The sequence below is a fragment of the Lutjanus erythropterus genome, chromosome 17 (genome assembly GCF_056507025.1).
Source record: "Lutjanus erythropterus isolate fLutEry1 chromosome 17, fLutEry1.hap2, whole genome shotgun sequence".
Taxonomy (NCBI): domain Eukaryota; kingdom Metazoa; phylum Chordata; class Actinopteri; order Lutjaniformes; family Lutjanidae; genus Lutjanus; species Lutjanus erythropterus.
This window is the reverse complement of record NC_139333.1, coordinates 17,987,708-18,014,534: the sequence shown is the minus strand read 5'-3', so window position 1 is coordinate 18,014,534 and position 26,827 is coordinate 17,987,708. Positions and strand designations below refer to the sequence as shown.

Here is a 26,827-nt window from a genome sequence, read left to right as displayed (position 1 = left end):
GTATGCAAAGTGTGTTTATGCTGTTTGAAAACTGCCTTAGCAACATGCACAAAGATGCTCTTTATCAGCAATTTCTAATGTTTTAAAAAAGGAGCAAAATGAGGTGAGTATTTCCATTTTTTCCTTTGCAGAAGGGCTGAACAATTAATCAATTTTTTATTGAAATTGCAGTATGGCTTATGCAGTCCTTTAAATGGCAGGAGCTAAAAGGTGAAATGTGTGTCAAAATAAGATTTTAAAGATTCAAGATCTGAGATGTTTATTGTCACACGAGTTATACAGGTACAATTGTGTGGAAAGCTCCATTAAAAAACAGTAAGTTCAGTTACAAAAATTAAGTAAGATAATAACAATAATATGATTATGATGTGCATTTTAAAAATGAAATAAAAATAAAACTAACCTTAAAACAAGTAAAAGTAACCCAAAAGGTCTGGAGCTCCTGACACGTCTCTCTAAATTAAATACAGTTGTGCTGCAGAGACGTACACATCATATTCTACATACTTAAGAAAACATTTTTGTTTGGTACATATCCACTGAAAAATCATGCCACAATCATCGAAATGTTTATCAATCAAAATCATAAATCACATCACTATTTTGATGTGAGTCAAAATAATCACAATTAGATATTTTATCAAAATCTTTCAGCTCCTCTTTCAAAATCATTTTTCTCCAACAAAAACAGATCAGAGGACACTGATCAAATATGTATTTTCTTAAAACCAAATCTATATTGTTTACACATTAACACACATACAAGTTGTTTGTGGATTTATTAAGTGTTATCAACTAGGGCTACAAATTGTAAGCACTTTCCTTAATTGACTATTGTTAACAATATGATGAATCAGTGACAATCATTAATTGTAATTTAAAATACATAAAAATTTGGTCACACTGTATTTTACAGTACACTAATAATGTACTAATAAGATGTAACAAGCCATAATTTTTTATCTAATTAGACAAAAACTAGAAATAATATGTTCTTTATTACACAGTAGTTGACCCTTATCAAACTTCATTAGAAGAAAATTAAGGACACATTGCAACAGAACTGTACTGTAAACTAAAGTTTATTGTCTCCCAGTGCTAGATCCTTAATAAACTTCATTAGAGGGTAATTAGAGACAAGCAAAACTATGGAATTGTGCTGTAAACTAAAGTGAAATTATATACCAACTACTCTGTATGGGACCAGCCAAAGGTATGTCTCAAATTCTGGAGTTATTTGTCCCTAATTGCCGTCTAATGAAGTCTAATAACAGTCTAACAGTGGAAAATAATAAATTTTAGTACAGTACAGTTGTGTTGTAATGTGTGTCTTATTACCCTCTAATAAAGCCTAATTAGCATCTAATAAAGGATCTAATATGGTCTAATTAAGAACATATTATTTCTATCTTTTGTATAATTTGATACAAAATACAGCTTGTTATGTCTTATTACTGTACTGTAAAATACACTATATCCAATATCAAACAATATCAAATGCATTTTTTTTCTCTCAATCAAAGACTGTATAGTCTATGAAACAAACAGATATAGAGGACACATAATAAACACAAATAATTGACTGAATTGATAGCAGATCAGTTACATTTTATGTGATCAATCAAATTCTTAACAGCCAAGTAATTGATTCTTGATTGATCATCCCTATCATTGTCCCTATAATAAACATAACATGTTAAATGCATGAACTTAAGTTAAGCATTTTAAATTTAAAAGCTCATAAACATACATATTTTCACATATGACACACGTTTCACACTTTATTCTCGCCTTTCACCTCAACTGAGATAACATAAAACACCAAACTGAGGAAAACTTTTATCAGTAGAACTTAAATAATTAGAAATTAATGCCTGAATACTGAGTCCTTTAACTTGGTGGTAATTTCCATAGAGTCACGGCCTGAACAATATGCCAAAAAAAACGGAAGTCTGCGGAAAGACGCTGGCAGTCGGGCTCGGGGTCATTCCAGTTGATTCAACTGATTAAAGCAACAAATTAAAATTTATACGCCACATTTGCCAAATTAAAAACTGGAGTGACTCCTGACCTTAGTGACCAAGCTTCCCTATTTCTGGTTTGAAAAGACTCGTGGGAGATGAAAATACAAACTAAAGAGTTTGCTTGCAAGACACTCAAATATGCATGTTTGGGCGTAAAATTTAGACTGACATATTGATTTGGCACTGAGGTGATATTGGTTTCTCTGTCTTCACAGCTTCATAATGGCACTTTGTACAATTTAATTCTAGTTTTCGAGTCCTTATGTGTGTTTTTTGTTTTTATTATTGAATAAGAGAAGTTGGTTATTCCACTGCCAACATCTCACTGGTTTCCCATGGTGTAAATTATCTTTTTTTTTTAATCATTCCAGCAAAAATACAAATCTTGGGGAAACACTGAATCCTCTCCAGGTTGTGGCATTAAATTGTGAAATTAAAAAATGCAGTAAATGGCACAAAATATTGGCTACTAGCAGCCTCAGTCTAAAAATAACGGTATTAGTCTTCAAAAATCTGACGAGCCCCTTGTGTGTGTGGGTGGGTGGATAGCGTGGACAGCAGAATGTATCTAAACAGAGGAAGATGGATAGACAACGAAAGGGCCACTGCTGTTTGTCCATTCATCTCAGGTGTACGTGGAAGAGCTCAACAATGACAGCTCATCCATCAGCCACAGGGGTACTACTGAGCCTCCTGGAACCGAACCAAAAACCATCTCTATCCATCATGCATCACTTCTCCTCGCTTCTCTTCTCTTCAGACTCATAGTTTGTCCACACGTTTCATAGAAGATTCAGTTTTTTGGGGTTTTTTTCGGCGACATTTGGTCTTGCTTGAGTACTTTGAGTGTGTGTTCTGTCTTGACAAGTGGCCAAAGCTCAGAAAGAAAGATATGGAAAGGAAGCCCCAGAGATAGCGGTGGTAAAGACAGGGAAACAAACAGTGACAACCAGAGGTAACGATAAAGACAGCAAAGAAAAGAGTGAAGGGTGAAGGAGTGAAACAAAAAGGAGAATGACTACGAGAGAGTGTGTGTGAAGAACGTGTGTGCATATGAGGAAGGGAGAGAGTGAGAGCAAGGTAAGCAGCGACACAGCAGCTGTCGACCTAATTCCTTCTTAACGCAGTGCTTGTGCTCTGATTAAGAAAGCGATCTGGCCTTTAATTTCCTCCTGACACCGGCTAATGCTCTGTATCTCAATCGCCTTTCCTAGCTCTTCCTCTCTCGGCGGCTACACAGCAGCCTGAGTTCAGCCAATCAGCACGGTCTAATCTGGCCCAAGAAGTGTAACAGAAACAAAATATGAACTTTACAAAAATTTGAAATTATCTTGAACATGATTTCTAAATTGTATTCTGCACGCAGCACAGAAAAGACATACTTCTGAATGGCATAACCTGGACCAACGTCAAAACTGCACTCTTGCGTTAAAGCTCTAGGAAATGCAGATGGCCTTACGCCCTGGAGAAGAATGATGGGTGAAGGAAATAATGGAGGAAACAAAAGACAAAATAAGGTCAAAATATTGTGACATTTGCACAACACATTTTAACCCTGATAGGAAAAACTGTCTACACCACGGCAGTGTGTTGGCATCCTTATAACACAAAGTTGTTGCAGGAACATATTTGCAATCTAACCTGTGGGACCTGTGACCTTGTAGCAACCTACCGAGGAAAACTCCAGAGTGTCATCACCAGCAAATTATTTTATGCATCGCCAGTATGTTGCAGGAACATAGTTGCAACATAACTTTTGCGACATTTGACACTGTAGCAAAAAATACCACAGACCACCTGTTAATGTTTAAACAATGTAGCAGCAACATAACTAACGGTAACGTAACAATAACAGAGAGTGAGCTAGGTGCCCAGTGGATCCTCAGCCAACTTTCTCTGTTTCCTGTTTGTAGTCCTAATAAGGTAATGTTAGCAAAACGTGAGCTAACTAGATTAGCTAGCTATTTTTTTTGCTAAGCTTTGCTAACTTGAGATGTGAATCCATGTTGCTTTTACAAGTCCCCCACCAACATATTTTAACCATCTTAAAAATTTGGTTTTCTTTTGAACATAGACAAGCCTAGCACATAGCATACCGAAGAGCACTGAACAGGAAATGAGAAGGTCGACCAGTGTTCCAGAAGGGGCGGGATTTAGGAAGGGTAAATTGATCATTTTATCCCATGTAGTATATCTTCTGATGTGCTCCATTTGATCTGGGAAATCAGAATTGTCCATTTGAGAATTTCAAAATCCAAGATTTGCAAGAACATTTGAAATGGACATATCTATTTTCAGACTTAAAGGGAGCATATTGAGCCTTAATGTGTTGTTATCAAGTATAACAGATTTTCCTGGAGGTGTCCATCTTTGTTTTCCAGTTAAATGCGTTCAGCTCGGGTGTGACATCATCACCTGCTCCGACTTCCAATATCTGAGGTAAGAGATGTCAGTTCAGATGTCATCAGCTGGACCCTATCTCCTCCTTCCTGATGACATCACACAGGTTGTGGAAGATGCCAAGTCACAGCACGAAGTCATGACTCTGTAATCGCCTAATCTGACCCAGTGACCATCTTAACCGTCTCATGGAGAGTGGATAGTTTGTGTTCTTAAGTGTGTGATTAGAATTCGTCACTTTGGCAAGGATTTTATCGTCATCATCTGGTTATCAGTGTCAAACGATTAGCTTTTGCCCTCTGAGAGTCCCTTGCACTGATCCAGTTAGACATACAGCCAGGCAGTAATCATAGCGTGGGTGGGCACAGAAAAAATAAATTTAAAACAAACCCATTCAGGACCCTTAGAGTCTCAAATACTTGCAAAAAGTTGGCCAAGTTCAACATGCTTGCACCACAGTTTACTATTGCAATTATGATTCAGTTTTGACCCTGCATGTGTTACATACCCCACTTTGATCCACTTACAGCTGTACTGCATGTGCGTCTGCAGCAAATGTATAGTCTCAATGTCATTCATTGCACAGCATCAGGTAAAAGACACATTGTGCATTACGTATCCTCTAACAACACCAGCATGTGTTGCTCAAAATCCGAGTAAGTGACATCCACTCAAACAGACTTGAGACGCCACAGCTGAAGAGGAAACGCTCACCACACAACAACAGCAACTCATTCTGCTTGGTTAGCCTTAATCCAGCGAGGTGTTAAACTTGTGTTTCTCACCACTGGAACTAAAGAAGATGCAAGAAAATCCATGCAGCACACACGCTTAGAGAAGAAATCTCTGCTCACAACTCATGGGTTTCAGTGAAAAACTAATTTTGGGATAGAAACATGTTCTTAGTAAAAGGAAATAAATATGACACAGCACATGTGCTTGATCAGACTTTATTCTTGCTACTTCCTATATGCAAACAGTTGAGAAAACTGTCCAAAGAGTGTAAAGGTGGAGAAAGTTACTGATAAATAGAACAAATAAACTCACATTTCAGTTGAAGAGAAAGAGCCTGTTCTTTTCTTCATGCGACACAGCATTTTATTGCTTCATCACAAACAGGGAGATCTTACCCTGTTCAGACAGCGGCCCTTCAAGCCAACTGCTAACACGACAGAGTCCTCTCTCAATTTATGTCCTCGCACATTTTTGCATCCTCAAATGAATGCTGAGGATCGGATCATGCCTTGGCCGACAAGAAAAAAACTGAAAGCTCACAAATTTGCCATAGAGATGACAAACCATGTCCAAGTCTGCCATAGTGCTCGTCTGTGGAATAGATTTTTGTAGTATCTCTTGTGATGTAAAGAAGGTACTAAAATTTGTGATATCAAACATTAATGCTTCCTGTGTCTGAATGTAAAATAAGCTGATGTGGACTAGTTTGGAATACAAACCTGCTGACTAGAGGTGTGCAGAGATTTCATTATCTGTATCTGTTCACCCAACAAAATTACCTCACTCTGTATCTGTATTTGGATGGAACCTGGAAGAGAGGAAGTCACATTAAATCAGGCAAATCTTTTTGTACTTTTGTACCTAATGTTCATTGATATGCAAATGTTGTGCTTTGCACTATCAAACTGATTTAATATTGCCATATAATTATTATTAAATATATTTCCATGTTCTCCTACTGTACTTTCCCCCCCGAGTAATAATAAGCAGAGAAGAAATATCTCTTTGCATCACATGATTTGTATGTTCCTAAATAATATATTTGGATTTGGGTGCATCCCTATTGCGGACTGTCAGTCCTCCCTGGTAATGTAAATAAATGTCTGTCTCTGGTGCTGTGAGGACCACTTTAAACACTTTGCAAAAATATAACCTTCTTTTCAGGTAATGCAAAGAAAAAAGGGGAAATGGCACGACATCACACATCATTCAGGCCTTAATATCAAGCTAAAACATAAATGTGTATGAGGCATCCTTTCGTTTTGAGAGACAATACACAATTACACAAAACAACATCCAAATAAGAGCCAAATAAATTGTAAAAATGGGAAAATTTGATAAATATTTCAAATTTTAAGTGCACAATATGTACGTTCTGTTGCTAGCGGTCTCTGTCACATTAAAACAATAACAAATGTAGTTTCAGGACGTCATGGAGTAGCGTGTGATCATGGAAGTTTTTTTCTTTCATTGTTGTTCTCTTCCACCTCTGCAGATGAAAATCCATTTGACATGACTCAGATTAGCCACATTTACCAGCTTCCTTCCTCGCTCACACTCATCCATCCAATGTATCCCAAAGTTTTCCCAGAAGTTAAATAGCAACTAGCGGTCAGCAGGAAATGCACCATTACAATTGCTGGAAATGTTTGGGATAATGTCAGTACATAGCTTAAGAAAATATATAACATAGGTCTCACGTTTTTAGACATTTTAATGCAGAAATGTTACATATTCCAGCTTTAAGAGCTAAAACATAAAGGAATTATAGAAAACTCACTTGAAATGTACCAGTTTCATTAATAATCAATATTCTAAACATGTGCGATGCATTTTGTGATGACAGAGGTAAAACTTTTGTGATCATTGAATAATAAAAGGAACAAAATGTAATGCAATTGTCTCACTTGACCCAGTGTTCCGCGTAAAACAAAAGTAGCTGTATTGTATTGAGACTCAGCTTCTCCAAACTGGAACAGACAGAAGTGTTGACAGCATGCAGGGTTGTTGATTTTGACATTTTTTCTTTTGTTTTCTTTTAGAGTGGCAGAATAAACATTCAGCTTATAAGCTGTAGACCAAGGATTTGTGTCAGTACAGACACAAATATAAGAGTGGCAATAAACCTACAGTAAACATGAGGTGTGTGTGTTTGGTACACACGCACACATGCGAGCGGCATTCGGACGGCCATGTGGAGTGTGTGTGAGAGAGGTGGCGTTGCTAGGAGCACCAGGTTGTGTGCAGACAGTGGTAACAGAGTAGAGACGGCAGCAGCGGCAGCAGCAGCCTGGCAGTGGAGAAGAAAGGAGTGGAGCAATGCCAAGAAGATTCCCCCTGAGAGACTGTAGGACGTGGAGAAAGAGACAGACAGACAGAGAGAAACATGGAGAGGGCATGCTGATATAATCATGCTATAGGAACAATTTACCAAGATAAACATCTTAGGGGTGGTATAACTCTAAAATGGTTGTTAAAAGGCTAAATATATCAGCTTTTAGGAAACATTATGGCCTGGATGCAAGGAAATGGTGATGACGGAACAGCAGGAGGGGGGAAGATGGTTTGCAAGGTTGACTGGAGGGATGAGAAAGAGAAAGAGGGAGATGGAGTCAATCTGTTGGGGCTCATGTTCGCCGTCCCTCCTCGTGTCACCCATCCGTCAGATAAACTGTTCGCCTATTTCCAACCGGCCAACGTCACTTCCTCACCTCTGCATGTCACCCCGCTGCGCCTCTCCCCTTGTTTTCTATTTGTTGTCTCCTTTTCCTTCTTCCTCCTGCGCTCTTCCTTCCCTTATTTTGTCTTTAAACGGGGAGTCGTGTGAACAGGCTATGCAAATGAGATGGTTATTACCCCACTGCTCATCAAGCCGCGCAGAGGAGACATTAATAGGCTGATGAATATGCATGTGAATTTGTTAATTAAGTTAATTATTCTGCTGAAAATGCATTCGTCTTCCAAGGACATCTTCCCCAGGATTTCAACCTGCTCCACTCATTAGTCATGCGATATTTCATACACAGAGTGAGAAGCGGAGAGGGGAGGCAGACAGTGGGAGGGAGAGTGAAGGGGAGAGGAGACAATGCTGTTTTTGGAAAGTGGGTGCCATGAACAGTTGGGGTTGTAAAAGTATGGGGTAAAAATAATGTATCTTAATGTCATCAGTGCTCACAATGGGATGCGTAGTAACAACCCATAATAGCAAACCACATCCTGCTTTCCAGATATGGCACATTATTCCCAAAGAGTCCTAGCTGGAGTTGATACTTTCAGAGTTTTCAGCATCTTTTTTCGTGCTCGCTTCTACCTCACTGGTTACTTCTCCCTAATTGCTTATTAAAACCCTCTTAAATGAACTTTTTGTGCCAACTTTCCAACACATTAATTAATTGTTGTAGCCAATTAAGTGCCGTTGTGCAAATGAGCCTCATCACAAATGGTCCTATAGGGCCGACCCCTCCTTTCTCTCTCCCTCTCCCTCTGTCTCCCTCCCAGCTAGTCTTCCCAGCTGCCCTTGCACTTCAAGGCACTCGGTGCCAAAGAAGCAGAAACTGTGTCCTGATAATGCTTCACTGTTTTCTGGACCGTTTCCAGCCTTCAGGCTCACTGATCTCAAACTTGTATGATAGGTGGAAAGCAAAAAGGCTCGCTCTATTCCTTTTGTTTGGCGCATTTGTACAAGACTCAGCTTCATTGTAAACCAGTCACAAAAAACGCATATAGCAAATCTGTTATTTGGATTGTTGTGGTTAATTTGCCTGGTAGCCATGAATTGTCAAGCAGGCATGTATGCATCAAATGGGCTATCTTTATTCACAGCAGGTAAAATGTGAGTTCACCTAGAGAGACGGCGGAAAAGGAGGGTAGTCAACTTCAAAGCACTCAATAAGGTTGCCAAGCTGTTCACACGTCTCCATCCCCTGTGTTAAAACTGGAAAAACATGCAGAGGAAATCAAATACATGTGTTTATAGAGACATTACACAGCAATCTCATCCAGCAACATACGATTTTGAAAGGATAAGGAAGACAGAAAAAGAGATGAGCGTGATCAGTTCGTTGTATACTTTAGAATGTACGTATCTGTGACCAATATGTAAGTGTGTAGACAGTATCTACACTATACACCACATAGTATAGACTATGCAGGTCTATAGAAATACACAAACTAGGGCTGCACAGTCAATTGAAATATTATCAAAAATGCAATATGGCCAAGGGCAATATTCAAATCACAGAAGATGCAATTTTTGATAAAGGAAAACAGTGTCACAAAATAGCGGATGGGATAATATATAGTGAAAAGGTCATTATTGCAAAATAAACCCTGACAGGGTGTGCAGGGTGTTTTGAATCATTCTGAGGTGGTTTATTTTGCAAAAATAACCCACTCACTGTACATTAGCCCACTTATTACACAGATATTTATTTTTAAAATCAATAGTTTGACTCAAAAGAGTTAATTTAAAAAATGATTTTATTCATTTAAAAATTATTTTATTGCTCATACATGGTCTATGGCTGCATCCAAAATCATATACTATGCACTACGTACCCAAAATGTGTGCTGTCGTTCGGCATATGGTCGTGTAAATAAACAGTAGTATGTATCTTTCCGGACACACCACTCAGCATGTATCGCATGACTTCCTGAGAGCCTCTTTGCGGGTTGGAAACACGTCACCATGGTAACCCATGCCAACTATGAACTAATTTAAGGCTGGTCACACATACGCAAATTTAGGGCTGCGTCCATATTCATTCACGTCAGGTTCAACTTTGGTGAACTTTTAGGGGATGGTGTCACAGTTTCTCACCACTCCCTATATTACACCTAGCAAAGTGAAACATTACTTACTTATGCCAGAGCTGCCTTGGTCACTGCCTGCCACTCAATTCTGTAGTTGCTCTTGCCATCACTACCGCATTGCATTATGGGATATTTATGCCAGTGTGCTTGCATACTGCAATATTTTTCTGGATACAACTTGTCAGTATAGAATTTCAGTGGTAGTGTATGATCACGTCTGCATCTATAGCAATGGTCTGCAAGTCAGAAATAACAGACCTTAGAATACCGCAGCTGACCAATCAGAAAAGTATTTAACAAAGCCGTGCAAAGAAATGAAGTACTGTTGTGCTGCAGAGTAGCCTGGCCTACAAATCTTGTTCACTAGATGTGATAAAATATGTTTGTTTGGTACAGACCCCAACAAATGTCACATCATCATGAGCTTAATAGCTTGTTCCACTGAAACTAAAAATCGTGGTGTAAAAATGACCATTCTTACTAATTATATCGAATCATATCGAAGTATCTGTCAAAATATTCATGCTCTACAACTTGGCTGCTTGTGTTGTGGTATCAGCCATCCACTCAGGGCCTGACCAATATTTCATTTGGTGAACATTACGGGGCCAATTTTGGCCTATCACAGCTATATTGATCTCTACTGGTATCAGCATATATGTTGCCTGTTAAGTGCCTATTTGTAAACTTTTTCTAAACAGAACATAATCCAGATAGTTTTTATTTGTTAGCTTTATAGGCAGCATTTTGTGTAAATTTCATTCTTCAGGTTTAATATATTACGTACAATTAGTTTTTGTATTTTTTTATTTATACACACACACATATATATATTAATTTACAATTATTAAAAATACTGGTGAAAGTTTGCTGTTTCATTCCCCTGATGTTTGAATAATAAAGTTTATTGTTAAACTTTTAAATACTGTGCTCCCACTGCATATCTTTATAACAAGTGTGCAAAAAATGTGTGTTTATGTATATTCTGGATTCTGCACATTGCATTCTGTATAAAGGATATCGGCCAATATATTGGAATGGACTTTTTTTACACCCTAACATCAGCATTAGCCCCAAAAATCCAGTATCAGTTGGGCCTTAATCCACCCTAGTTTGTTACAATAGTAATTTTTATCAAGCACATATTCATTATACAAAAAATATTAAGAAATCTCAGGATTCATGCAGCATATGGAGCAACATTTAATGGACAGATTGGTCTAATTTTGTTGAAGCTTTTCCAAAGCTACAGACAAGAGAGTACTAAGAATGTCAAAGTGATAGAGTGGGCTAGACACTCTGTCTGGTCTATGTGACAAATCCTAAACTGCTTGTTTTATGAGAAGCTGTGGCATTTTTCAGTCCTTACTTGAGATAATATTAACATGTATACATCATGATGTTAACAACATGCAGTGACACTTCTTTCAGAATAAGGGTCTGAACTTTCTTTTCTTTCCCCCGTGTCTGGCTCCGTCCACTCTGCTGCCATTCGGACATGGCACTGATACACCCACCAGGAGGATTAGGGAAGGTTTAGCGAGTTTGCCAGCCTCGCTCCCTGTGCCACCCCTTCCCTCGGCACAGAGGGGGGTCCCGCTTGGCATGGCAAGGTGAACTAGCCTCTGATTGATGGGCATGGTTTCAGCCCGCTACTGTGCTCCCCAAGGCCCGTGCCTCCCTTTCCTTTCTCCGACTGCTGTCTTGGCAGCGGTGCCCACCTCCTCTTCCATGCCAGGCAGCCAGCTAAAGCTCCTGGTGGGCACATCAATTACATAGCGGCACCTCCCCTCTTTTCTCATGTCTATCTGTGGGTCTGTCTACTGTCTCAGACGATGCCAATCTGCTCCCTCTCCATCTCCACTGCTGTCTATAGCTATCTCCTCTCTGTGTGTGTGTGTGTGTGTGTGTGTGTGTGTGTGTGTGTACTCATGTTCCCAAATATATCTTTGCATATGCACAAATGCACATGTATTCATGCACACACTCCTGCTCCCTCTCTTAGGCAGGTCATAATGGTTGGTGGGAAAATCCTCCCCAGAGAGCACTCGTTGCCACAGGCTCAGCTGTACAATAGGCTCAGGTGTGTGTATGCATGTGCATGTGTGTGTGTGTGGCTGCTTTTGCTGTTTAAAATGTCTTTATCTACTGGGTAATTATCTATTTGCTTCGTGTGGCTGCTTTATCAATGAAGATGAAAAAGTACAAATTGTAGAAAAAAAACAATCATCATGTTTAGACTGCATTATTCTATTTCTGAAGTCGATTAACATGAATATTTCAACCTTCCTTTGGATTTTGGCTGTCAGTTGCTCTTGGCAAATCATGAATCATTTACTTGCGGCGATAGTACGCCATCTGGAGTCTTCATCAGACATTGTCTTTTATTTTGAGCAGTCAAGCCAAGGGATTTGAGTTTTGCAGTAGTAGGCATGTTTGTCCATAAATGATTTTGATAAATAATCACAAATAAGCAAAACTGTCTTCACCCTATTTTTTCCCCTTTAACAGGGTTTCCATTCAAAGTTAAACGAGTTCCATCTAAATGACTGTAGAAAAATATATTATTCTTAACATAAAGACAAAGTAAGCTATGTATGAGTTGGGCTTAAGGGTACAGTTTTTTTCCAACTTTGTCAATTACAACAAATACTAACAGAGAGCAACATGAAGACAATTTGAGGAACAAAAAGAGGTGCCAGGAAAAGTGCCAGGGAATTTGGTTATGAGATGAAAATATAAGTCCATCAAAAATAAACATTCAGTAAAGGGACTGGCATTCAGTAAAGGTAAAATAGAGGAGAAGGAAAAAATGGGAAAGAAACAAACAAATAACTAAATGAATAGATAAATAAGGGTGGGCAGATTAATAAATGGCCAGGGTAACATTAATGGACAACTTCATATTTTTCATATTATTTGGTTTAGGTCGCTTTTTTCTTTATTTTTCAGTAGTTCTGAAAATGAAAGTGTGATTTTGTTGTTGCTGCTTTTCTTCTTCTTCGTTTTCACAACAAAGTTTACTGAAAAAAATATTCAACAACTTCTAATTGAGTATATCGCCTGAGTCTGTAATGAATAAAGTTGCAATGAAAACATACAAAAAAATTATATTAAAAAAATTACAAAAAAAAAAAGAAATGTCAAGTTAATAAAGGTATACGTTTTACGTTTTTTGAAAATGTATTGTTTGATACGGGCAGCCAGCGCTTCAGTCAGGCTTTTGCTTTAGAAGGGAACCTTTGATTTGCGAAACTCGCGAGATATGTACAAATTTGTTTCTTTATTGTGCACATTGTATCAAACTAATTATGTTTTGTAATAAGACAGAGCTGTGGTTAACATTTACTTACGGTGAGAGACAAAAACACCTGGTTAGAGTTACGAAAAAATCATAGTTTTGTGCAAAATCATCACTCTCGCGAGATCTTTCACAGGTCTGGGGATCCCTTTTACACGCGACCAAATGAACGTATTCCACTCCCTGGTTTACGAACAAGGTACAGTACGGAAGCCTGGATGGTGAAGCGGGGAACCTGAAACAGCAACCGGGAGACAATGGCGGCGGGGCCTGGTGTTTCTATGCAGAGCAGTAGCCCTGCGAGGGAACTTTCTCTCTCGGTTCCTCCGGGAGGGAATCAGACTCATGGAGACCGGGTCAAACCCGAGGAGTCGACAGGTAAGAACGTGACTCGGGCTTTGATTTTGACGTTACTGACTTCTGTTATTAATGTTATAGCTAATGCTCAGGCTAACGACGGCTAACAGCTAACTAGCTTAGTATCAGCAATATAATGTCAACGTCTTCTATTTATGCGTGTTTGTGATATGTTAATTGGGTGAATTTACAACTCTTAAAATAACATTTCAAATCATTCGCTTATGAAACGCAAGCGATTAGCACCGGGCAGAGTGTTGTGTTTGGTGAAGTAGTTAGCTAAGTTCGCAGCTCGCTCCTAGCTGCAGTGAGTAACTAAATAGCTAACGTTAGCAACTCGCTAACATCAACTTTACAGTGACGTTAGCAGCCGCACAAACGTCTTTGAAAGTGATTTATTCAAATATCCAGCGGGACTGCATAAGTTTTTCTTATTTTGACTAGGCTAGTTCTGTTGAATAAAAATGAAAGTCAGTCCACCTTTCAACTAAGAGACTTAACGACGTAGTAGCTCATTATGACAGATTATAATAACAATACATTAGCCTCTGTTTTGTCGAAACATAAGACTTTTTGACCCGACTGACAGTCTTATGTATATGGTACTGTTTTGCCAGTTTTTCGGGATGTCATATGACTTGCTTTTATGTTTGCTTTTTGTTACATTCATGGAAAGTCTTATTGACGCCTCAAGTAGTCATACTTTTATGAAATATTATAAAGTTATTACTGTGAACTGTATCCTTAATTTACGCTGTTTTGGGAAACAGTTTTGATTCACGTAAAATGACAGGGATTTTTGCTCTCAATTGTTTTTGACTGACTGAATTGTTACTTTGACCAGATTCTATTGTAATAAGTGTTGTAATAAATCCTACCTTCCCGAAGGCTATGATGTTCAGTTTTTGTTGGAATCAGCCTTAGAGAGGAGTTACTGTACTCCTCTGTACAACTGTATGATCATGTTGGAGGTTTAAATATGTGCTGTACAAACTGGCAGCTGTATGTATTTTGTTTATGAATGCACCAACAAAAATACATTTATAAAATTGTTATTTGCTGTATATTTATGTATTTTTTCAATACTGACAAAAGTTCTATGGATGAATTATATTCCTCAGTTACAATTATGTTATTACAGCCTTATTAGAGCTTCTGTAGATTTTTTGGACAATGTTTGAGACTTGTGAACATCAAATACAGTGATTAAGAGTCTTCATGTTCACTTTGCATTTTACATCTTTACATGGAAGAATGGAAAAGTGAATTGAGCAATGCACAGAAATCTGCATTTACATCTGCATACAGATCATTTCCCTTATTTAGTTAAATAAGTTTTCTAAAAAAAAAAGGGATTGAGAGAAGATGGAATCAGTCTGGTTAGCCTGTGAACATCTTTGGCAGAATCAATGTGTAAAACTTGTGTTTGAATTCAACTGTTATCTAATGTATATTGCATCTTTTTTTCAGAGGCAGAGAAGCAGAATCGCATGGCTGCTTTGCTGGAGAGGCTTCACGCCAAACACAATGCTTCACGGCCATGGCAGGAGACCTGCAAGGTTGTGCGTCAGGCCATGGTGAGATAGAGACATCTTTATCTGACAGAAAATAAGCTGTTTGATTAAAAAGAAAATACTTACTTTAAAATTTAAACTTGTGTTAGGTTTTAGTATTGAAGTTAGCAGAAGATCTGGAACCAGTAGGCATAGGCGTGGTTGTACTTTAAACTTTAAACCAAATAGACTGAATGCCCCTTAAATGCTCTGGTCAGGCCTGAACTGACAAGGCAGGCAACAGGCAGGTCAGGAAAAGCAGGTTTGCAAGAAAAAGGTGGTAAAAGTAGCTTGTTTCTTGCACTCTTCCATAGTCAAAAAAAAAAAAAAAAAAAGCAACAATCAATACTCAGTGAACACAAGGTCACTCCCACACAGTCGCAGTCAATGAACTCTGCACTGAGTGGAAAGTGCCAGATAAATTTGTGCCAGGATTGGAATAAATGGGTTGAAACTGTGACTTTGGAGAATGGCAGCAGGCATTACAGGGTTCTCTGCACTGAAGATAATGAATCAGTTCACTAACATTTTAGGTGAGTAATTACATTGGAAGTAACAATCTTTAAAGGCTTTAAAAATACCATGAGCATATATGCAATATCCATAATGACTCAACAGTACCAGCTTTGCATCTTGTAAAAGTGTATTTGACAATCCGTCATCAGCTCACATTCAAGTACCCACAAGAAAGGCTCACTACCAACCTATTCTTTTATTCTTTTATACATTTGTAGCCATTAATCATCTAATTGCACAAACTACTTTTCTTGCTGTGCCAGTGAAACTGTAATACTGACATTTAAATGTCTGACCTATCTTGCTGACTAAGCCAGTGAAAAACAATCCTGAACACCAAATCTTGTTGATGAAGCACTTTTATCTTTTCCCAACTATTATCTAATTTCTTTGTTTTTCTTCATACTGTGTCCCAGGAGAAACGCGGTGTGATGAATGCAGCGGGTCACCAGCTCCTTCTCACCTGCTTAGAGACCCTGCAGAGAGCACTGAAAGGTAAGACAGTAATTTCAAAGGACAGAGAGAAACACAAGGGAGAGCAGGGCGACATTTTCTATCAGAACATGTTACTGTCCATCACTAGGCAGCAGGAACACAGCAGTAATTAGAATCAAATTGACTGTTGAACATTGTAGTCCATTTTAATGAAAGTGTTAGTGGCACTGACAAGCTGTTTTTGGGGCAAACTAATGATGTTAATTAATGGTTTATTATTCATGGTGTTTGCCTTATAACCAATCATTAACTGACTCGTCCCTTAAAAAGTAGGAACATTGTGCAATAATTTTATGACAAAGTCTCATTATATGATTTTAAAATTTCCTGTTGTTCTCCCCCTTCTTGTTCAGTCTCATCTCTGCCCTCCATGACAGATCGTCTAGAATCCATTGCTCGGCAAAACATGTGAGTTCCACCCTCTCATTTGTGCATAAGATTCATAAGATAACCCACAGTGCAGGAAAATAGAGTTGAAAATGGGGAATAAAACACACACCATGTGGGGCTACTCACAAGATTGCAGGTTGTTGATGTTACTGGTACTGTTTCCCTTGTAATTATCCATTGTGAACTTAGTCAAGGATAATTACATGCTTGTTTAAAATATTAAAACCCTTTTTAAAATGAAACAAGTTGCCCTCCTCCCCTCTAATGTTTTATTTCTTGTTTGAACAGGCTGGGCTCTCACCTCAGCCCATCAGGGACAGAGTGTTACATCACATCAGACATGTTTTATGTGGAGGTGCAGTTGGACAACAGTGGCCAGCTAGTGGACGTCAAGGTGGCTCATCAGGGAGAAAACCCAACGGTCAGTTTATTGTAACTTCTACCCAACTCCCCATTAGTTAATTCCATTCATGCATGTTGTTGAATATGTTGTCCTCAGAAGTGTATTATATTATTCTTTTCTTGATTTCTTGGTCACAGAGTTGTCCTGAGCTGATTCAACATCTAAGGTGAGTAGAAATCACACACTTCCCTGTACACTCATATGATGAACAACACAAAGTATATCATGGGGTTTGTCATTTCTTTTTTGTTGAATGATGCAGGCACCTGTGAGAAATACCTGTATTTGTTTGAAAGCTGTCTAACTACCTCCTCTCCTGCTTCACATTAGGGAGAAGAACTTTGAAGAGTTTTCCAAACATCTGAAGGGACTGGTCGAACTGTACAAGCTCCCTGGGGACAAGTAAGTAGACTTGGGAATGAAACATTGATAATTTATCTCTATTACTTTTGTTACATGGACCTAAACCAACATTTGTGCCTCAGTATAAAACTAAAATATTTGGCACTGCATGTCCGTTCCTGGACTGTGAAAGTTAATCTTAGGTTTCCTGATTCAAGACAGTTGTTTTAAAAAACACATAGATTATATTTATGATCGTTAATGTTTTCAGTTTCTAATTATTTCACTTCATTTTGTGTGTTCCAGTAAGCTGAAAACTAAGATGTATATAGCATTGCAGTCTTTGGAGCTTGATCTCACCAAGATGATGCACATGTTCAGGTAAGTTCACAAAATCTCTTTTTGTCACCATGTACACCATCCCAGTAGTATTTTGGGGTTACTAGTGTTAAGGAAATGCTGAGGGCTGTGGTATCATGCTTTGGGCTATTGAAGCTAACAGTAAATATGATAAGATAAAAATGATAAATGGCCTCAAAATTCAATTAGTGCAGAGCTAACAAGAGAACCTGTAGGAACAGAGTCGTGTGATCTCCTGCTTAGCAGGTGTATGAAAAAGCTGTAACAGCAGCTGGTTTTAATATTTTATCATATAAGCTGTATGTCATGTAGAGCAAAGAGACCAAAATATTACAGACAGCAAGGGCACAATTGCCGATTTTGGTGGGTGTGATATAACAAACTGTAACCTGTGTAATAAATCAGTGCACCTGGTAAAATAAATAAATATATATATATATATATATATATGTATATGTATGTATGTATACATATATATATATAAATGTTTAACTAGTAGTATGGATGAATAATCAAGAGTAAAAAAAATATGAGCATCTCTTTTGTAATGCATTGATTTTTGATTGTGTTTTCTAGGTTAGCAACCAATGCTAATACAGTGGAGACTATTCTTCATGGCAGCGTGGGCCTGCTGACAGCCAGGAGTGGAGGCCATCTTGTTACTCTTCAGTGTTACGTGTCCCCTTATGACATATTTGAGGAGGGAACAGGCTCACAGCTCAACTTAACAGACACAAATGGTAAGTGAACAGAGGAAGGGTAGAGTTGATAAATGTACAGACAAGTATGGGGATTTAGACCAGGCACAAGCCATAATACTGTAACTATCCTTGTGTAACCTTTGACTCCTCTCCGTGTTTCGACACTTGGATAATCTTTGCAGTTCCGCGCTCTCTGGGTGTCAGTGTTTCTGTGACTATTGAGGGAACCTCTGCAGTCTACAAGCTCCCAATTGCTCCACTCATCACTGGATCCCATCCAGTGGACAACAAGGGGTAAGAAAGTGTAGCTCCCTTTGTCAGGGAACTTATAAAGTCTTGCATTAAGTAGCCTCTAAATCTGTGAAAGAACTGTAGACATGCAAAAAGGAATTTACATTTATTAAACATGCATAAATGTACCACTCTTTGCTGTGTTTCCATCAGCATATGTTGTGCACATTTTTCAGTGTCACATTAGAAAAGGTTAATGGACGTTTGAAATAACATGCCTACTTTTGCAAATTTCTCTCTTGAGGTGTTTTTTGCCTTTTTCAAAAAAGAGTTACTGCACTTAATGGGAGATGGAAACACTTTCCCAAATAAGTTCTGATGTAGCAAGCATGTAAATCACATGACTGATCAGCTGTTTCTGGATGTATTATAATGATTCTATAATACATCCATGATCATTCCACACAGAGCACATTTCTCACATAAATCATCTCGGGCCCTCTTCTCCAATGCTGTCATGTTTTTCTGACTGGAGAATTTGTGCCACCTACTGTTAATCTCGGTAAACAAACTCATAATCATATAATGAGAGTGGATGGAAACAAGCACTCAGTTGAATTTTCTTTTGCCAATTTTCAGTTAAAAGTGCACTACATTTGGATGGAAACATGGTTACTGGGGCAAACTTCAGCATTATTTTGGTGTTCAAATGCAGTACTAGTACAGATAGAGATGGCTGATTAATTTAGTTTCTGTGTATTTCAGGACACCTTCATTCTCCACTGTGACCAACTCCAACTGTGTGGACCTGCCAGCTTGTTTTTTCCTCAAGATGAACCGCCCTATGCCTTTCTCTCTGTCCTTTATTCAGAGGATGGGCAATGCCACTTGTGAGTGTCACTAATGAACACTGTATTTTTGTGTCATAAATATGTACAAGGGCAGTGCTCATGTTGTTTCGCAAGGTGGATTTCAACCCCTCTCCTTTCTTTCCACAGCAATCCCAGTGTTTGAGACCCCACCCAGCCTCTCACCTCTCTACCAGCTAATTGTCCAGAGCCAGCGCCAGCTCCTGGAGGAAGGCAGCTCCACACCGCCACCTTCACACAACATGCACTTCTATTGTGTGAGTAGACACACAACAAGTAAACACACATCACTGATATGATGGCTCTGTCTTATTACCTTTCATTCAGTTCAGTCCAGCCTGTGCTTTATGGTTTCATGAGTGTTCTGTGGTTACAGCAGTGTTGTATATGCCAGTGACACACATGACACTGTGCCTTGATTGTCTTTTTTGTTTTTTTGTTTTTTTTTTGGTTGCTTGTATTTTGGTCGCCCATAAGCTTACTCTGTTTTGGGGCTTATTGGGAATTACCATAACATCATCAACATTAAATTATTACAGGGCTATTCTTAGAATTATTATGGCCATTTCCCTGTGTCAAGATTACTATCACAGCAAATATCAGTACAATGCAGTTCATTCTGCCTTTTTGTGTAATATAGTCTGATGAACAACATCTGTACTTCCCTCTGCTGGCTTGTCTTCATACAAATTTGGAAAATATACACTCATGATCTGTAGTTTGGAGAGGGAAATGGAAAATATTGGATAAGTAAAAATAGAGATGGACACAACCAACACAAACCCCCGATTTCAGGTCCACATGAATCACTGTGTAAGAAAACTGCTTTCTTTATGCTTTCCCAGGTGTTGCCAGATCAGCAGCACTGTTACTTCCTGAATGGTGACGCCCCGGTGCAAGATGGTCGGTCTCTTCAAGGAGCACTGGTTTCCAAGATCCCCTTCCGCCACCCGGCACAAGTGCCACTCTTGTTGGATATCATCCGGCACCAGGCAGCCATAAACAACTTGATTGGCAGCTGTGTGAAACGAACTTCCATCAAAGAAGGTGGGTGTCTGACTTCTGACTTACTGTATTTGGTCAATTAACATGTACACTGTTTTGTTGTGTATGATGTATTTAATTACATTTGACAAGTGTAGCATCCTTGCTCTTGTTCCCTCAGACAGTGCAGGCCTGCTGCAGTTTGAAGTGTGTCCTCTTACTGACTCAAGTTTCAGCGTCTCCTTCCAGCACCCAGTTAATGAGTCATTAGTCTGTGGTGAGCGTTCAGTTTTACAAAATCTCAGTAATCCAGCATGTGTTGATATTAGTTCAATAATATCATTGAGTGAAAATGATGGGCAATGTATTGTTTGTGGAATAGGTTGCAATATCAGTCTTTTGCTAATCTGAGTGCTCTGTCCTGTCTGACCCCCTTTCTGTAGTTGTCATGGAGGTGATTGACTCCAGACAGGTAACCTGCAAGCTATATAAAGGCCTGTCAGATGCTCTGATCTGCACTGATGAATTCATCACCAAAGTGGTCCAGAGGTGAGATTCTTAATTCCTTGTGAATGTGTAAATAGAGTTTCCATATAGACTGAAAAAGTCAAAACAAAACCAACATGGACCCACTCTGCACTCACTCTGTTAACTTCTGAAACTGCTGTTCAGTGAAGACAAAGGTGAACTCTTTCTAACCATGTTCCCCAATTTTGACATGGCTAAAACCTTTGAACTTTTTTGCCAGAATTGACATGAAATAGGTCTTAAATTGCATTCATAATAACTGCAGAAACTCTGATACATGTGAACAGTGTATTTTTTTTTGTTTTCAATGCTATTTATCTCCTCCTCGTAGATGCATGTCCATTCCTGTGACAATGAGGGCCATTCGGAGGAAAGCAGAGACCATCCAGGCAGATACTCCAGCCCTCTCGCTAATTGCACAGACAGTGGAGATCATGGTGAAGAATAACCTGCCACCCTCTGGTAGTCCCACCTACAACATGGTGGCAGGCGATGGAACTAACCCTATGGGACTGCCTGGGCTCACAGGAGGTAACACACCTACTGGAGGAGGACCTCCCGGGGGACCTAATTTCACAGGTCCAATTACATCTCTGTTTGGGATGTCTCGAACAGAGAGGCAAGCCCAAGGAGGAGAGTGCCCAACCCAAGGAGGGGCTGCTGGCCAGCAACAGCTGCAGCAACAACATCAGCAACAACAGTCCGGTCAAAGCCATACAGATGACTACAACAAAGTCACCCAGAATCCCATACTGACTAGTTTATTACAGATAACTGGAAATGTGGGTTCTAGTCCCAGCTCCCAGAATGCACCACCACCCCACCAGACTCCACCCCCAACATCCTCCCCGGCTAGCAACACCAAAAATCATCCTATGTTGATGAACTTGTTGAAGGACAACCCCACACAAGATTTTGCCACACTGTATGGTTCTAGTCCTTTAGAGCGGCAGAATTCGTCATCTGGCTCCCCACGGACGGAGGGCATGAGTGGAACCTGCTCTGCAGCTGGCACAAAAGTAAAGAAGAAGCGACCACGGGGACCAGAAAAGGGTGGCATGTTGCCAGGTACTGCTGCAGGTGGTGGAGGTGGTAGTTTAGGCATGAAATCACAGCAGTCCTCTTCAATGCCCCAGCACCACCAGCACCATTCAGTCACACATGAGGACGACTTCCACCGTGAGCTCCTCTCTATGGATGTAGATGCATCTCAGAACTCTATCTTTGATGTTAACCTGACTGGCGATGGTTTAGACACACCTCATAGCATCACTCCAGCACCAAGCCAATGTGGAACACCGCCCTCTGGCCCCAACATGCCTTATTCACAGTCTCATGTTCAGTCTCAGCAACAGCAACCACCGGGTGCTGTACCACCTCGTATGGTCCGTCTCTCCAGCTCTGATAGTATCGGACCTGATATCACAGAAATCTTGTCAGACTTGCCCGAGCAGACAGGAAAAGGCAGCCATGGGCAGCACACCCTGGGCAGTGGCGGGGAGGATGGAGGCCCCTTAGGTACCCCCATCCGTGACTCTTCCAGCTCAGGTCAGGGCAGCACAGTGTTTGACTCAGCAGACATTTTCAATACCAACAGCAATGAGAATCCTTTCACTGATGCTGCTGACCTGATCGCTGAGGCGGCTGCAACTGCTGCCACTCCCACAAGCGATTCTTCTTCCACCAACTTCTTCCCCGATGCTGCTGACTTCAACCCTGACCTCCTGACCTCAGGCCATGGCTTCTCCCAGAACTACTTTGATGACAGCTCTCCAAGTGCTGATGGAGATATGGACCTGGTCAAGAGTTTTGGGGGAAGTAGCCAGCAGAATACCCCATCAGGAACACCTCAGAATCCCACTCCACATGGGCAGAGCACCCCAGAACCCTCATTGAAGGATCCTTTTGATATAGGTATTTTTGGAGGCGGCAACAGTGGTGGTGGTAAACCACTTCTGGGGCAAGCCCCTGATTTGGGAGACACACATGGAGGAGGGTCCCAGAGCCCCATCATAATGGGCCTTGGAGCAGCATGTAGTGACTTTAAAAGTTCAGAGCCCAAAGTTAAACAGCAGCAGGGACTGATGCGACCAAAGGATGAGAATGGGGGTAGTGGAGGGAGCAGTTCTGGAATAGGAATGGGGAGCAGTTCATCAGAAGGAAAACAAGTCAAACGCAGCAGGACCCCATCCAGTGAGGGAAAGTCTAAAGAAAAACCTCCCAAACGCAAAAAGCTGGATCCTGATGGGAAGTCCCCCTCTCATAGCTCAGGGGGGCGACCATACACACCACCTAGTGGTGGCTCAGGCTCTGGAGGAAGCATGAGTGGAGGAGGCTCCAAGTCTCCTGGTAGTTCAGGACGCTCACAAACTCCTCCTGGTGGTGCCACACCTCCAATTCCCAAAATTACTATTCAGATTGCAAAAGGGACCATAACTGGGGGGAAAACATCATCTCATAGTGGATACACCTCCAGCAGTTCAGCCACAAGCAGCACAGGAGGAGCAGGGGGTACCAGCAGCAGCAAAAGCCATCATTCTCATTCATCTTCCTCTGGGAAGATCAAGTCCAAGGAAGGCTCCACGACACAAGGCAACAGCTCCAAGCCAGGGAGCGGAGGAATAGGTGGAGGAGGTGGGTCATCCCAGTCTAAAGGCTCCTCCCAAGGAATGGGTGTTGGTAAACCAGGATCTTCCCCAATCACGAAACATGGACTGTCAGGACCTGGAGGTAGTGGGGGTGGAATTGGAAGTAGTAATAAAATAAAGCCTCAGGGGGGAAAACCTTCAGGGTCTCTAATGAATCCCAACATAAAGCCCAACATCTCCCCTTCTCATTCCCGCTCCAGTAGCTCTGGTGACAAACTGTCCTCCCCAATGAAAATGCAGCAGTCCCAGGTTCCAGGAACACCTCCCTCTTCCAAGGCTAAATCTCCAATGGGCTCAGGCGGTGGCAGCTCTGGAGGGTCCAAGTCGTCTTCTGGTGGAGGCTCCCAGAAGCCAATGGGTGGGGGCTCCTCCTCTGGTTCCACGTCTTCCTCATCGTCCTCCAGCTCCTCCTCGTCCTCCTTCTCAGGAGGCTCCCAGTCTCAGTATGGAAGTGGTGGAGGTGGAAGCGGAGGAGGGGGAGGGTCAGGAGGAGGAGGAAGTGGTAGTGGAGGCAGTGGTGGAGGTGGAGGAAGTAGTGGAAGTGGAGGGACTGGTCAGAACAATGCGAACAACCCAAATGCCAAAGGGAAGTCTCCCAGTCGGAACAAGAAACCATCTCTTACAGCAGTCATAGACAAACTGAAGAGTGTAGGTGGAGGAGGAGTTGGGGAGGATGGTTGTGAGGTGGGGCCACCGGGAGGGGGAACTGGTTCAGGATCTACTCCTGGTGGTGGTGGTGGTGCTGGAAATGCTCCCAGCAGTGGATCTTCAGGCATGGGTCCTTCCAAGCATGTCTCATCCTCCCAAAGTGGAGATTATAAGCGGGAAAAGTCCGACAAAGAGGCAAAAGCAAAGGTGTCTGTTTCAGGGGGTAACAGTGGGGATAAAAAGTTGATGGACTCAAAATCAGGAGGTACGACGGGCCTTGCCAAAATAATCATCAGCAAACCTGATGGTGGCTCACCAAGCATCAAGGCCAAAGTGACTCTTCAGAAAGCGGGTGAAGGATCTGGTGACTCAATGCGTCCCCAGATTTCTAGTCTCAAAGCTTCCCCCCTCTTCAGCGGCTCCACTCCCAAACACGACCGCTCTTCTCCGAGCCACAGCCGCTCGCCAGGATACACCCCTCTCAACCACGACAGCGAGAGCGAGTCGGGCAGCAGCTCAGTGGCCGAGAAGTCCCACCAGAACAGCCCCAGCTCGGACGACGACCAGGCCATTCGCCCGCTTCCCCCGCAGGACTACATGAGCTCCATTCCCCTCAGCTCAGGGGAGAAGCACAAGAAACACAAGAAGGAGAAGAAGAAGCAGAAGGAAAGGGAGCGGGAGAGAGACAGAGACCGAGAACGGGACAGGGACAAAGAGAAAAAGAAGTCATCTATGTCCATGGGCACGTCCTCGCATCCAATAAAGGCAGACAGTTGGTCCCGGTCACCCATCTCAGCTTCAGATTCATCTTTGTCCATGCTGGGTTCAGAGCGTCCATCCCGATCCAGTCCAATGTTTATGAGAAATGAAGATGATGACCTCATGGACTCAGCCCTCACTGGCAACATTTAATTTTATTTAGAAAGCCACTTTACTTTGCTCTTTATTTCTTCCCTCACATGTTTGTAACACGTCTTTTAACATACAAATTCTATTTATTTAACTCATGCCTAGGGCTGAACGATTTTAGGAAAAGATCTAATTGCGATTTTTCTGGCAGATATTGCGATTTCAATTCGATTCGCAATTTTTTCTTCAAATCAAGCTTCAGTGCAATATTCACAATGTATAGTAACATTTACAATCATTATTAATTATTCAAACTAGGTATTTGTGAGGGCTTAAAGAAAAATAACATTAAGAGAAAAACTACTGACTATACTGAAGACAATTCGCACACATCATCACATTAAATCCGTATAAATAAATAAATTAATAAACAAACACACACACACACACACACACACACACACACACACACACAGGTCTGGTCCATTCATTAAGTTCCATATGACGTTCGCTGCATTGTTGGTTATGATGCACGTCAGAGGAGTGTAACTACGAAGCGAGATTAATGGGTTAGCGAGCTATGTTGAGTCTAAAGCCAGGGTTTTCAGTGTCACGAAAGTGGCTCTCTTTTAACCTGCTAGATCACCATGGTAACTTATGCTAAACTCATAACCTGGTCAGGAGCAGGTTACGTTAAGAGTTTCAGATTAAATCGTCTGTAAAACGCGCCGTTCTTTAACTTATAATTGTCCTAACAAGATTGTTTATGAGCGATATAGCTTTTAAACTGAGGGAAGACATTAAAAATGAAAAGCTGCTGAGCTGTATGTTCGTTATATCACCGAACGAATCCATATAATGTAAAAATGAAACAGCGGCACAAACTGTCTGCATCGCGCTGTCATGGTAACCTCCATTTGGTGATGCAGAGTCATTTTTCCCGTTTGCTCCAGATCATATTAACACTTTAAATTTACATGGTATATAATCCACACACTAAAATAATGATGAAACAACTATAGACACTTTGAATACTTTTTACTGTTATCTGTTTTGTCTCCGTGATTTTGCAGCTCAGATCACTGATTAGAAAATGCATCATCATTTATCACGGACAATCTTTAATCAGTTACACTCATTTTACGTTGGTTTGGTCAAAAACTTCTGTGATCTCCACATCTCTGTCATCATAGGACAGTGTCAGACAGACTTTATCATGTTTAAATCTGCTGTATGGAGTTTTATTGTTTAATGTGCGGTTTTCATGTTAGAATAAACGGCAGCATTAAGACCGCATTTAGTCCATCAGTCATTTTCTGACATCATTCTTCTTCTCCTGCTTTATTTGCAGCAACAATGTTGCTTTTTGCCGTAATGTATTTAGTATACTTTCCACAGCTCATAATTATAACAACTTGATCATTTTGACTTAAGTGGCTCGCGATCGCTTCATTTCATGCGGAAGAAGAGTGAAATGACGCAACAAACGCCCCTCTTATGTGAGCCTGGATTAACAAAGTGAGTTGATAACCACCGTCGTGATACCCGTTATCTCTGATTGCGGTTTTAGGCTTTGTCGATCCAGATCATGCAAAGAAAGCCTGGCTGTGTTGAGCTTGCTTTGTAGTACAGCCCTCAGGAGCACTGCAAAAAACCGCAGCTTTGGCAATCACGTGATCGC

General features: G+C 40.7%; 1 protein-coding gene across 1 annotated transcript; it reads left to right on the top strand.

Moving 5' to 3' along the window:
* Positions 1-13,480: 13,480 nt before the first annotated feature.
* Positions 13,481-25,241, top strand: med1 (mediator complex subunit 1). The gene is made up of 16 exons (XM_084741100.1): positions 13,481-13,650; positions 15,100-15,206; positions 16,115-16,193; positions 16,547-16,601; positions 16,872-17,004; positions 17,124-17,152; positions 17,317-17,388; positions 17,635-17,709; positions 18,265-18,428; positions 18,572-18,683; positions 19,386-19,510; positions 19,619-19,746; positions 20,335-20,536; positions 20,655-20,750; positions 20,917-21,022; positions 21,333-25,241. The coding sequence occupies exons 1-16, from the start codon at positions 13,530-13,532 to the stop codon at positions 25,207-25,209; spliced, it is 5,481 nt and encodes a 1,826-aa protein (XP_084597226.1). The 5' UTR covers positions 13,481-13,529; the 3' UTR covers positions 25,210-25,241.
* Positions 25,242-26,827: the final 1,586 nt, after the last annotated feature.

Coding starts and splice junctions, on each gene's coding strand:
- med1 (XM_084741100.1), top strand. CDS start 13,530: ATGGCGGCGGGGCCTGGTGTTTCTATGCAGAGCAGTAGCCCTGCGAGG. Junction 17,005..17,123: donor ATCAGGGAGAAAACCCAACG/GTCAGTTTATTG, acceptor TCTTGGTCACAG/AGTTGTCCTGAGCTGATTCA. Junction 18,684..19,385: donor CATCCAGTGGACAACAAGGG/GTAAGAAAGTGT, acceptor TGTGTATTTCAG/GACACCTTCATTCTCCACTG.